General features: G+C 34.5%; 1 protein-coding gene across 1 annotated transcript in view; it reads left to right on the forward strand.

Moving 5' to 3' along the window:
• The window catches only part of LOC132545613 (uncharacterized), a 59453-nt gene that overhangs the window by 19814 nt on the left and 25792 nt on the right, over positions 1-13847 (forward strand). Inside the window, exons 8-18 of the mRNA XM_060209308.1 lie at positions 948-1067; positions 3198-3236; positions 6065-6208; positions 6574-6796; positions 7069-7198; positions 7832-8034; positions 9395-9598; positions 10563-10701; positions 11284-11405; positions 11798-11831; positions 11962-12076. Of these exons, the coding sequence (XP_060065291.1) occupies positions 948-1067; positions 3198-3236; positions 6065-6208; positions 6574-6796; positions 7069-7198; positions 7832-8034; positions 9395-9598; positions 10563-10701; positions 11284-11405; positions 11798-11831; positions 11962-12076 (1473 nt within the window). The remainder of the gene's footprint in view (positions 1-947; positions 1068-3197; positions 3237-6064; positions 6209-6573; positions 6797-7068; positions 7199-7831; positions 8035-9394; positions 9599-10562; positions 10702-11283; positions 11406-11797; positions 11832-11961; positions 12077-13847) is intronic.

The raw sequence follows: 13847 nt of genomic DNA on the forward strand, positions 1-13847 counted from the left end.
AGGTTACACACTTTATTATTACCTGTAAAGGTGACATACTTAATCATTACCTGTAAAGGTGACATACTTAATCATTACCTGTAAAGGTGACATACTTAATCATTACCTGTAAAGGTGACACACTTAATCATTACCTGTAAAGGTGACACACTTAATCATTACCTGTAAAGGTGACATACTTAATCATTACCTGTAAAGGTGACATACTTAATCATTACCTGTAAAGGTGACATACTTAATCATTACCTGTAAAGGTGACATACTTAATCATTACCTGTAAAGGTGACATACTTAATCATTACCTGTAAAGGTGACACACTTAATCATTACCTGTAAAGTTGACATACTTAATCATTACCTGTAAAGGTGACACACTTAATCATTACCTGTAAAGGTGACACACTTTATCATTACCTGTAAAGGTCATACTTCAGAATTGCTTTGGTACTATATCATATATATATATAATATCATATCAAAGGCATTTGAATAAGGAACTTTTGATTATGAAATCATTAAGGAATTTCAAAGATGTAGGAACTGAAACAAATGTTTAAATATCTGAAACTGATACTAAGGGGAATAACACCAATTAGAGAGTTTTTCATTTAATTTCCAAAATGGGAGGATTGTTTGTGTCAATGAAGGTCAGAAGATATTTATGATATTTGATGAGCTTCCATCTTTCTAATAACAATATTTCTGGTATTGTTATGTGATTTACTAACTTTTTAGAAAATTGAAATCAAATTGAAGATTTTACAGAGTATCGAAATATCGAAATGTCGAAATGAAGGACAGCACTTTGATTAGTAAACATATGAAAAATAAATTAATTCAGGTAAACCTTGAGAAAAGGAAATTGTAATCTTTCTTTATTCTACTTTAGATATTTTAAAATGAGGTATTATCGTGTGTCATTTACTACTGTCTATTTTTTTTTGTAGCCAGCGACTGTAATCAACAAGGTGATGGGTTACCCAGATTTAGACCAACAACAGGAAGCCCCAAAATAGAGAACTGGAAATCGTTCAACAAGGACTGGAATTATGGACAGGAGATACTAAGTAGGTTTTATATTTTTTTTTACATAAATAAAATGTGAAATATCAAAAATATAAATACCTTTTAAGTATTCATTTATTTGGTTGATCAGATGTATTTTGAACACTTTTTAGAAATAATTTCCTATAATAAAATAATTTGCCTCAATAATTTTCACAGGTAATATGTCTCAACATAACTTGGAAGCCATATACTGGTGCTTTAGCAATGTTTAAGCTTGTAGTTCAAATTAGTTTGCCAATGTTGTAATGAAACACTGATATTACCAATGAAACACAACACAACATTGCAGAATTCAATTTACTCATTCTTAAAAAAACATATTCTATAGATCTAGAGCTACAGGCATTATATTAGAAACTGCATGATTTACAAATACAATCTTTATTTCAATTTGTAACAATTTATTACATGTAGATCAGTAATAAAGAGACACTTTGATAACAACTTTCCTTTTTATAGAATGTTATAATTGTCAATGCTAAGAGAGTGTTCATATTCTGTTTATTAGGTTAATATCATTGTTATCTGACAATTAGACAATTATACATAACCTCTCGACAATTAGCACAGGGAGCCTATACACAACCTCTCCACAATTAGCACAGGGAGTCTATACATAACCTCTCCACAATTAGCACAGGGAGTCTATACATAACCTCTCCACAATTAGCACAGGGAGTCTATACACAACCTCTCCACAATTAGCACAGGGAGTCTATACATAACCTCTCCACAATTAGCACAGGGAGTCTATACATAACCTCTCCACAATTAGCACAGGGAGTCTATACATAACCTCTCTACAATTACCACAGGGAGTCTATACATAACCTCTCCACAATTAGCACAGGGAGTCTATACATAACCTCTCCACAATTACCACAGGGAGTCTATACATAACCTCTCTACAATTAGCACAGGGAGCCTATACATAACCTCTCTACAATTAGCACAGGGAGCCTATACATAACCTCTCTACAATTAGCACAGGGAGCCTATACATAACCTCTCTACAATTAGCACACATAACCTCTCACAATTAGCACAGGGAGTCTATACATAACCTCTCTACAATTAGCACAGGGAGCCTATACATAACCTCTCTACAATTAGCACAGGGAGTCTATACATAACCTCTCTACAATTAGCACAGGGAGCCTATACATAACCTCTCTACAATTAGCACAGGGAGTCTATACATAACCTCTCCACAATTAGCACAGGGAGTCTATACATAACCTCTCTACAATTAGCACAGGGAGTCTATACATAACCTCTCTACAATTAGCACAGGGAGTCTATACATAACCTCTCTACAATTAGCACAGGGAGTCTATACATAACCTCTCCACAATTAGCACAGGGAGTCTATACATAACCTCTCTACAATTAGCACAGGGAGCCTATACATAACCTCTCTACAATTAGCACAGGGAGCCTATACATAACCTCTCTACAATTAGCACAGGGAGCCTACACATAACCTCTCTACAATTACCACAGGGAGTCTATACATAACCTCTCTACAATTAGCACAGGGAGCCTATACATAACCTCTCTACAATTAGCACAGGGAGCCTACACATAACCTCTCTACAATTAGCACAGGGAGCCTATACATAACCTCTCTACAATTAGCACAGGGAGCCTATACATAACCTCTCTACAATTAGCACAGGGAGTCTATACATAACCTCTCTACAATTAGCACAGGGAGCCTACACATAACCTCTCCACAATTAGCACAGGGAGTCTATATTTATTTTATATTTTAGTTCCTCAGGGATTCTACACACGACCTCTCCACATTTAGCACAGGGAACTGCTACATAACTTCTCTACAATTAGAACAGGAAACCACCACACGACCTCTCCACATTTAGCACAGGGAGCCAATACATAACTTCTCCACAATTAGCACAGGGACTCTGACATTGGCTCAACTTTAGGAGGCTGGCTTTTAACAAGATGATGACTTAGATTTTCCTAGAATTCTTACTGAAACTGTAATAGATATAGATGGGCTTATTAACAGGTATGGGCTTATTGCTCAAAAAGTATTGTGATGTTTTACCTGTAATGTTGACACAAAATAAAACTGAATTGTTTTTTCCTTTCTGACTGCTTAGGAAATAATGTAAGCCCTGGTGCTAGGGCTTATCCTAAAGGTAATTAAAGACAATACTTGATTGTAAAGTTTTGAATGTCTCTTTTTGTTCATATTTTGTTTCTGTATCTGTCGTCATGGTGACATCTGTTTTTGTTTCCATATCTGTTGTCACATTGACCCATTTTTTGTCCTAATTATGTTAATTTATTCAACAGTTTCATAACATCACCTTCCCAACTATTTGATTTGTTCAGAGAAATTTCTGTTCACCTGAAAATTAATTTTTTTGATGCAGATGTTTACCAAAATTTTACTCCTGAAAGTCACACCATTTTTGAAATTGATTGTCTACTATGATAAGCTGAAAACATCACTTTTGAACATGTTTGCATTTTGTTCACACTAAGATTAAGTTATTAACAATACAGGGTATGAGAGGGATCTGTTTTTGGTGAGAAGGTGATGATTGAATATAGCATTTTGATTTTGTTTCTATGGTGGCTGTAATAAAGCGATACATTTATAAGGTGTTTATATAAAAAAATTACACTCACTCACTGTTCGTAGTAACTGGCAGTTCTTACAAATATCTAGTTACATGCTTTATAGCAATGTGTGCCTTAAATATATAGTGTTTGATCAGTTTATTTTTTATGGTTGATTGGAATTGGTCAAGCTGATTAGAATATCATTATTCACTTTGATCCTCTACAGTTTCTGTAAACGGCAAAGGTTTTGTTCTGGTGACCTCTCATTCAATCCTGGGTGCTAGGGGTACCCAATTTTTTTAGTCTACAATCCAGGTAATTATGATTGCATTAGTAAACAGTCACCAGAATATACTGAATAGATGTTTACAGATCTTGTTGTCATCAGGATGGAAGTTGATGTCAATTTTTGAAGGATTCTAAACACCAATATTAAAATATACATAATTATATTGGTTAATTAATTAGAGGTGTATATGCATATATACAGACAAGCAATTTGGCTTTCTTAAATTATAGAATCTTTAATCTAAAAATATTCATAATTATATTAATTAATCAATCAGATGTAAAATACAGACAAGCAATTTGACTTTTATCACAAGCAATCAAATTTTGATCAATGACTGAACAATTCCAATCCTTGGTTTTTGAGGGACAAAAAAACTTGTTAGAAATTAACTAATTAGAATTGGTGATGGTAACGAGTCCAATGGATTTTTTTTTTGTATTCTTTCTTGATTTATTTAATTATTTGTAGAATTTTAGTTATAATTTTGTTTTTTTTTTAAATGGATGTTGTTTTTGCCATTCTTCTAATTTTTAGAGTATGTCTGAACACTACATCATACAAAATTATAAAAATAGAGAAAACTGGGATTCATGATGTTTCAAAAAGCACATGGATGAAACCAGAAATCTTAAGATAGTTTGCGAGTTTGCATAAAAGATTGAAAAAGAATGAATGAAATTCAAATCTGATTAAGATATTTTACAGGCCAAAATTTAACACTTTTTACATTCCTGCAGGTCTGGTAAGCTTTAAGTGTCATCACACTGCAATGTCCTGGGGACTGTTTGTTTCATAAATGAACACCTTTCTTCCAACTGGTCAAACAGATAAACAAAAACAGCTCTTTAAATCTGAAGGAGGATCACAGAAAGAACCTAAATTGTCCAATCTCAGAAAACATTTTGTTTAAGAATGCATTTAAAATTAAAAAAAAAATTATTTGATAATACTTTACCTTATTATTTTTTCTTTTTTCCTGTTTTTCCCATTTTCTTTCCTTTTCGTATTTCAAGATATAAATTATACAAACAATGTTGATTATTTTCATAAAATTAATGATCATTTAAATATTAACATAAAATTAATGATTATTTAAATATTTACATAAGATAAGAGAGTATTAAATAAATTTTGCAGAACTCCAGAAACAGATGGATATTAATAACAGCATGTTATCCCTCAACATACAATGTATACCTCATAAAGATTGAGATCTTGTTGTTCTGTGAGATATCTCTCAGTGTGTACCCAGTAAAGAGATTCTGTTGTTCTGTGAGATATCTCTCAGTGTGTACCCAATAAAGAGATCTTGTTGTTCTGTGAGATATCTCTCAGTGTGTACCCAGTAAAGAGATCATGTTGTTCTGTGAGATATCTCTCAGTGTGTACCCAGTAAAGAGATTCTGTTGTTCTGTAAGATATCTCTCAGTGTGTACCCAGTAAAGAGATTCTGTTGTTCTGTAAGATATCTCTCAGTGTGTACCCAGTAAAGAGATTCTGTTGTTCTGTAAGATATCTCTCAGTGTGTACCCAGTAAAGAGATTCTGTTGTTCTGTGAGATATCTCTCAGTGTGTACCCAGTAAAGAGATTCTGTTGTTCTGTAAGATATCTCTCAGTGTGTACCCAGTAAAGAGAGATTCTGATATCTCTCAGTGTGTACCCTGTAAGGTATCTCTCAGTGTGTACCCAGTAAAGAGATTCTGTTGTTCTGTAAGATATCTCTCAGTGTGTACCCAGTAAAGAGATCCTGTTGTTCTGTAAGATATCTCTCAGTGTGTATCCAGTAAAGAGATCCTGTTCTGTAAGATATCTCTCAGTGTGTACCCAGTAAAGAGATCCTGTTGTTCTGTAAGATATCTCTCAGTGTGTACCCAGTAAAGAGATCCTGTTGTTCTGTTAGATATCTCTCAGTGTGTACCCAGTAAAGAGATCATGTTGTTCTGCAAGAGATATAGATGAATTATTGTGTTTTTATGGGTTTTTGTTAATGAGATTTAGCTTAGACTATTTAGCATAATTACTGATAATATTGCTTTATTACAAGGAGAGAAATTGAGAGAATAACACATAATTTGTCTAATTGCTGTGTGATCTGTTTATGTCAGGTAAGCTGAACTTCGTGGGACGTAGTGGTACTGCTGTTGATGTGCGCTATGCTGCTCATGATCAGGGCGAGGCACCTGAGACTGAGACGCCACAGGTCCTGGCTTTCTATACCTCTCAGAACCCAGACAGTAAAGAGCCTGAAGGTGAGTGTTCTAGGTGTGGGTATGAATGATAGATAACTTGAATACAGTGGTATTCTCTTCTTAAGAAGAAAAGTAGATATATCAGATTGTGGAAGTGTTTTTTTTCACACAAATATCTGATGATGACATTGTTTATTTGAATATGCCATTCCTTTGGGAATTGGAGAAACAAAAATAAACAAAACAAAACAAAAAACCCCTAAAAATGCAAAAGAACAAAATAGTATATTCTAGAGAAGCCACTTTCATGATACATTTTGATCTATCTTGAAATAAGAATTGAATATTTTGTTACACACACTTCTTACTATTGAACACTGATTAAAAGTTTATTCCAATGATTTTCCTTTACCCTATTTCCACAGTATTGGGTCCCCTGCCAGTAGAGGTCAACCCTGTTAAATCTATCAGTACCCAGGAACTTGAGGAGTTCTACCAGTTTACTGATGGACACTACCCAGCAAAGCTGCCTAAATACAGACCATACTCCTCATCCAGCAAGTCCTCTGCCAAGGCTGAGGTCAAGGACAAAAAACCAGAGAACAAGAACCAGAGAGTACAGCCATTGGGCAGGAAACTTCTCAACAAGTAAGACATATCCCACTGGTGTTGAAATAATCTTATATAAAGATACTTTTGAAAAATTTGATTGATTGTGTAGAGAATGTGAACATATGTTTTACCTTGTTATAAATCATGTATCTACCCTGGTTAAGTATTAACCGTAATGTAATGTTTGGTTAGAGAACTTCTCTTTGGCTCGATCAGTTCATTGTCAGGCTAGTAAGCCAGAGGTCCTGGGTTCAAATCCTAGAAGAGGCATTGAAATAAATAATGATTTCTGTTACTTATTTTAAAAGGGAGAATGAGGAAAAACAACAAGAAGAGAAGGAGCTGGAAGTGGTTGGTACTGGACATTTGGTGCGACTAGACCAGGTGGTGCATATGATTGATGATGTCACAGAAGATATGTCTCATTATAAAGAAAAGGTCAGTTCTCAACAAGTACACCAACAGAACACTCACTATCTACAGGTGAAAGGTCAGTCCTCAACAAGTACACCAACAGGTGAAAGGTCAGTTCTCAACAAGTACACCAACAGAACACTCACTATCTACAGGTGAAAGGTCAGTCCTCAACAAGTACACCAACAGAACACTCACTTTCTACAGGTGAAAGGTCAGTTCTCAACAAGTACACCAACAGAATACTCACTATCTACAGGCAAAAGGTCTGTTATCAACAGGTACACCAACAGAACACTCACTATCTACAGACAAAAGGTCTGTTATCAACAGGCATAGCAACAGAACACTCACTATCTACAGACAAAAGGTCTGTTATCAACAGGCATAGCAACAGAACACTCACTATCTACAGACAAAATAGTTATCAAAGGTAGCAACAGAACACTCACTATCAACAGGCATAGCAACAGAACACTCACTATCTACAGACAAAAGGTCTGTTATCAACAGGCATAGCAACAGAACAAATAGATTTTACAGGCAAAAAGCATGTAAATAACAATAAAATTTATATTTTTATATACCAACCATAAATATTATTGCTGCACAGCATTGTGATATATTTAAAATAAAGATTTCTAATTTCCACCACAGTTGGCCCCGACCCCTCAGCCTGGGTTCCGTCAGCCATCCAGTATGGGCGTTCCAATGACACCTTTGTCCCGCCCCAGTACTGCCACAGGAATCCGATCAGCCAGCCCTGTTTACCCTCCAGGGATGAGATCCGCCTCACCAACGTTTCACACACAGCATGCTATGCGGTCTACTAGTCCTGTACAACGCTCCAACACGCCAACGTGAGTATCATTTACTATCTTTACTATTAATTTATCAGCACAACATTTAATCAGTTAGTCCTAATCTGTTAATCTACATTAATGGGAAGCAATAGAGGATATAATCTTAGAGAGGATGGGGATCCTATAAGGGAGTTAAGGACATGTTTTGTGTATGATAGAGGCTGTTGTAAATAGGAAATCAGCTGTAGATCTAATATGTGATCTTTTGGGGTGCGTGGTTTCTGTAATTCTAGAAATCATTTATAATCTATTGTAGGATATCTTTTAAGGTATGTGGTTTCTATAATTCTAATAGTCATTTATGATCTGTAGTGAGTGATCTCAGGGAGGGTGTGGTTTATAAGAACTGATAGGAATTGATTTATGAGGTGAATTTGGGGAGGTTGTTGACAGGAGGCAACTGTTGATCTATTATATATTGGATCATTCATAGGACCTTGGACATAGAGGGATCAAGGAGAGAATGCGTTTTCTATAGGGCAGTGGTAGATTAAATATATGATCTTATGTTGGACCTAAGGGGAGGGTTTGTCTTAGAGAGGATGTGTTTTCCATGAGGCAGTGGTAGATTAAGTGTATGATCTTACATAGGATCTAGGAGGAGGGTTTGTCTTAGAGAGGGTGTGGTTCCCAGGAGCAAGATGTAGATCTAGTGTATGATAAAATGTTTAATTTGGAGTAGCAGTCATGTATTGAAGTAAATCATTTTATTTCTGTATCAGACCGGCTAACGGAGAATCAATATCTGATACTTTACGTTCAGATATTCATATGTCGACAATTTGCTTAGGAGACAAAAGATTATAAACCTGAGAGGCATATTCCTTTATCAAATTAGGAAAAGCAAGAAGTATAATTCTGTCTGCAATTAATGTACCTCAGAAACAAACCAGGATGTTCTGTATTTATATCATAATGTGTACTGGCATATTTTCACCCTAGACTATTTTTCCCACTTGGACAATTATACACAAATTTGCCTCATGTTCATTTCTCGCTCTGAGAATTATATTAATGGTTTATAGAAGTGTAACAAATCTTTACCCCATCTTGTGATTCACCCTACCTGTTTAGGGGCGGGAGGGATGAATATCACCATGGGTGAAAGTTCCCACTATACAGTACCTGGTAATTTATGAGTCATTTTCTCCAGTTTACTTATTCTGTAGGGAGCCCATTTTGTGACTTATATATCTGGTGTAGGTTTATAAACAGTTAAAGGTATAATCTTGTATTGGCACGTGGTGTAATGAACAATGTAATCTTTTACCTATACATTATACAACTGGTGAATGTATTTGTTAACTATTATCTATGATATTCTTTTCTGATCTGGTGTCGTCCATCTTGTTATCAGTCAGCCAGTAACATCCACGGATGTTGTTGTGTCACGACCTTTTTTCCTGACCTCTAACCCCTTCACAAGCCGTGATATACTCATCCCCTCACCTGATGCACCTGAAAAATTCACTCCTCGAAAGTCTGTTTCCACGCCAACTAACACTGTGATTCAGGCCATAGACTGGCGCGGGAAAATAACACCGGACTCCATACGATACAAGTGAGCACCAAAATAATGCTTTCCAGTTCTGTGGTCGAACTGTTTGAACCAATTAAGGTCTTGTACAGATGTGGAAATTGATGAAGACTATATCTAAGCTATTCATTTACATGCATTCATATATATTGAACTATTCTTTATAGTACAAATTATATTTCTTATCATGGCAATCAAAATGCTAGCTGTGTACTTACATTTAACTAAATTAGCCTATCCTTCTCACATTGTTTTGGTTTATATTAAATTGGTTCATTCACTTCAGCCATTAAAAAGGAGGCAACCGTTTAACCACATGTTCATAAGTCAAGTAATATATATATAATATTTTGTATTTTGAATTTACTGTATTTGACAAAATTGAAATTCTTTATAATCAAATAAGTAGAGCTTATTTTCTCTAAGGTCTTAATTATTTTACCATCATTGCATTTTAATATGATAATCAAGTAATATGATTTAATAAGATTATAATTGCTTTTCATAAATTGTAACATGCTTCTCTGCTGGGTAGGGAAACTAAATATCTACAGCTATAAATACTGCTTTTATAATGGTTGTTCGGTGTATCTGTAGTGATGAAATTGTATTTTCTATATGTAACATATTGCATAATTGAAATGTATATTGTGAAAATATTTGCATTTCGAACATTTGTCAACTAATTAATGTATACCCTTTTTCAGTTAAAGTGAAAACAGTCAGCTGTTGTGTTCAGTGGTTACAAGAAATTTGATGAAGCGTTCTTAGTGATGGAAATTGTAACGTCAGTTTTGTTTGACATTTGTTTTCATGATGATATCAGCTGACCTCAGAACATAGAATAAAACTGGGGGGAATGTACAAATAAATCAGTCTTTCTTTTCAAAAGTTAACTTTGGAAAGTCATAATAGGGTTCAGTTACTCCTATCTTCAAAATTTAAAGTCTTCTGTCCAGTTCAGTAATAGTTGTCTCCCTTTGTCCAGATGGCAGACTACACGATTTGGTGGGCACACCTATGTGAAAAACCTTGCCAAATCCAAACGTCCTGTTGGTGCTACACATGCAGGCAAGCGACCTCGTACTGCACCAGTAACAGCCAGGGAACGATGGAAAACAGAAAAAGTAAGAAATTTTTGTCTGCAAGGCAATAAAATCTGTTCTGTCTTTTTGTTATGCTGAGTTATCTGCTCCTGTCAGCTGGTATTGATTATTACAACATTGTTCCTGAGAGTAACGTCATGAGAAACGGACACGATTTCTCACCTAAACCAATTGTATAAAAACCAATACCTTCTCACATGAACAGATAAAAGTACATTATGAAAAGTAAGAATTACACTAGCGCTGCATGTAATGTAAGTTTGATTTAAGAATTAAAAAAAAAAAGAAAAAAATCAGACAGTGGGTGTTGCCATCAATAAATCATCCATTTTTTTTCAAAGTCATTACATTATGATAAGAAAATATTTTGTTTACATATGTGATTAAAGGTTTTGTGTTTGGTGTTTGCTACATATTTATCAATACAAAGTTTAAATGACCAGACTCCTTTTCCTTCATGTTGAAGTACGGTCAGTAAGGACAGGCTTTTCTTAATGTTGCCTGTAAAAGAAAATAAAAGTGATAATATTATTGAGTGAAAAAAGTTCTATGTAATACAGACAAATATGAGATTTAAATGAATTCCGTGGTATGTTTGTTTAGCCCAGCGACCAGAATACCAGAATCACATCTCAGGCAGCCACCAACAGTATGATGCAGGTCGATCAGGAAGCTGTTGACTCCATGATGGTTGTTCAGCATATCCTGGGCAGTAGTGATTCAAGGTGAGGTCAAAGGTCACATGTTCTTAGAAATTTTAAAAAGAAAAAAAAAAAAAAATCTGTTAGGAACTAGTTAATCAAGGCTGTTAAATAAAACAATACTGTTTTAATTTTGTACAAGGTTGATAATTCCGTTAATATTTAATATAATATTGATAAATTATTTAATTTTTTTACAATGATGGAGCCAATTCATGTAAAGCTACTTTCTATTTACCATATATGGAGCAGATGAATTCTTGGACAGAGCACTAGTTTTAAGTGGTTTTCCTCCCTAATAAAAGACTAATTCAAGACAAGAATAATAATAAGACAACAAAAGACAATTTGCAATTATCAACTCAAGCTTAAAGTTTAATTTTTTCTTTATCTCCAACATTTTGTTTCCTTTTCAGAATGGGTTCCTATGGCGATCTGTTTCTGGATGAGGTATGTTTAAAGGGAGGTAATCCCTAAAATATATTTTGATGGTTAAACCTTTGAGGTCCTGTCAAATTTACAAGATCATAACAAGAAATTAAGGATATTTACAAATTGAATATATCTTGTTTCTTTGAAGGAGTTCCTGAGATCATTTCACATGAAGCATTCTTCTACAGCCACCACAGTGCCTAATACCCCTGTACCAATGGAATACCTGTCCATTGTGTCTAATGCTCCACGTTCCACTATTGGTAAGTCATCTATACTTACCAGGCCTTCTTAAATACAAGAAACTTGTCTCTATAGATCACTTTTAGTACTGAATACCTATTTCTAAAGAACAGCTCTGTTTCTGAATATTTGTCTCTCCTTGTTTAATACTGAAAAAGTGTTTCTAAAGATCATCTCTACTACAGAAAACCTGTCTCTGTAGATCATCTCTACTACTGAATACCTGTTTCTGTAGATCATCTCTAATACTGAATATTTGTCTCTGTAAATTATCTCTATTACTGAATAGCTGTCTCTATAGATCATCTCTAATACTGAATACCTGTCTCTATAGATCATCTCTATTACTGAATACCTGTCTCTATATATAATCTCTATTACTGAATACCTGTCTCTGTAAATCATCTCTATTACTGAATACCTGTCTCTGTAGATTATCTCTACTACTGAATACCTGTCTCTGTAGATAATCTCTACTACTGAATACCTGTCTCTGTAGATAATCTCTACTACTAAATACCTGTCTCTGTAGATCATTTCTATTACTGAATACCTGTCTCTGTAAATCATCTCTACTACTGAATACCTGTCTCTGTAGATAATCTCTACTACTGAATACCTGTCTCTGTATCTCTACTGAATACCTGTCTCTGTAGATAATCTCTATAACTGAATACCTGTCTCCATAGATCATCTCTAATACTGAATACCTGTCTCTGTAGATCATCTCTTTTACTGAATACCTGTCTCTATAGATCATCTCTACTACTGAATACCTGTCTCTATAGATAATCTCTACTACTGAATACCTGTCTCTATATATAATCTCTACTACTGAATACCTGTCTCTGTAGATCATCTCTTCTACTGAATACCTGTCTCTGTAGATCATTTCTATTACTGAATACCTGTCTCTATAGATCATCTCTACTACTGAAAACCTGTCTCTATAGATCATCTCTACTACTGAATACCTGTCTCTGTAGATCATCTCTACTACTGAATACCTGTCTCTGTAGATAATCTCTATAACTGAATACCTGTCTCCATAGATCATCTCTAATACTGAATACCTGTCTCTGTAGATCATCTCTACTACTGAATACCTGTCTCTATAGATCATCTCTATTACTGAATACATGTCTCTATAGATTATCTCTACTACTGAATACCTGTCTCTATAGATCATCTCTACTACTGAATACCTGTCTCTATAGATCATCTCTATTACTGAATACCTGTCTCTGTAGATCATCTCTACTACTGAATACCTGTCTCTGTAGATCATCTCTACTACTGAATACCTGTCTCTGTAGATCATCTCTACTACTGAATACCTGTCTCTGTAGATCATCTCTACTACTGAATACCTGTCTCTAAAGATCATCTTTACTGAATTTAGTTAAAATTATGAAATATTGATTAATTAGCTAGATATATTTTTTTAAGATTCTTTAAGAAATTCCTTTTCTTACTTCAGAATGTTTATGAATACAGACCTGCATACCATAAATCCTACATATTTGCTTAGAATTTATTAGAACTAAGCGAAGAAAACAACACTTGAAAATAGAATTTTATCCTTACCTTCCACCGAAAAACCATCTTGGTCAGGTTTGATCAACTTGGTTTTTTTTACATCTAATTGGGAAAAATATTTCTATCTTGTAGACTTAACTGTAATGTTTTGTTTTGACAAAAAAAAGGTAAAAAATTGTATACAAAGCGAGGGCAATGTAAGTATCATCGTTGTGGCGTTGTATATATACTCAGTACACCTTCAGCTATTTA

This window comes from Ylistrum balloti, unplaced genomic scaffold (genome assembly GCF_031769215.1).
Source record: "Ylistrum balloti isolate Yb309-2 unplaced genomic scaffold, AGI_CSIRO_Ybal_v1 Utg369850, whole genome shotgun sequence".
NCBI lineage: Eukaryota > Metazoa > Mollusca > Bivalvia > Pectinida > Pectinidae > Ylistrum > Ylistrum balloti.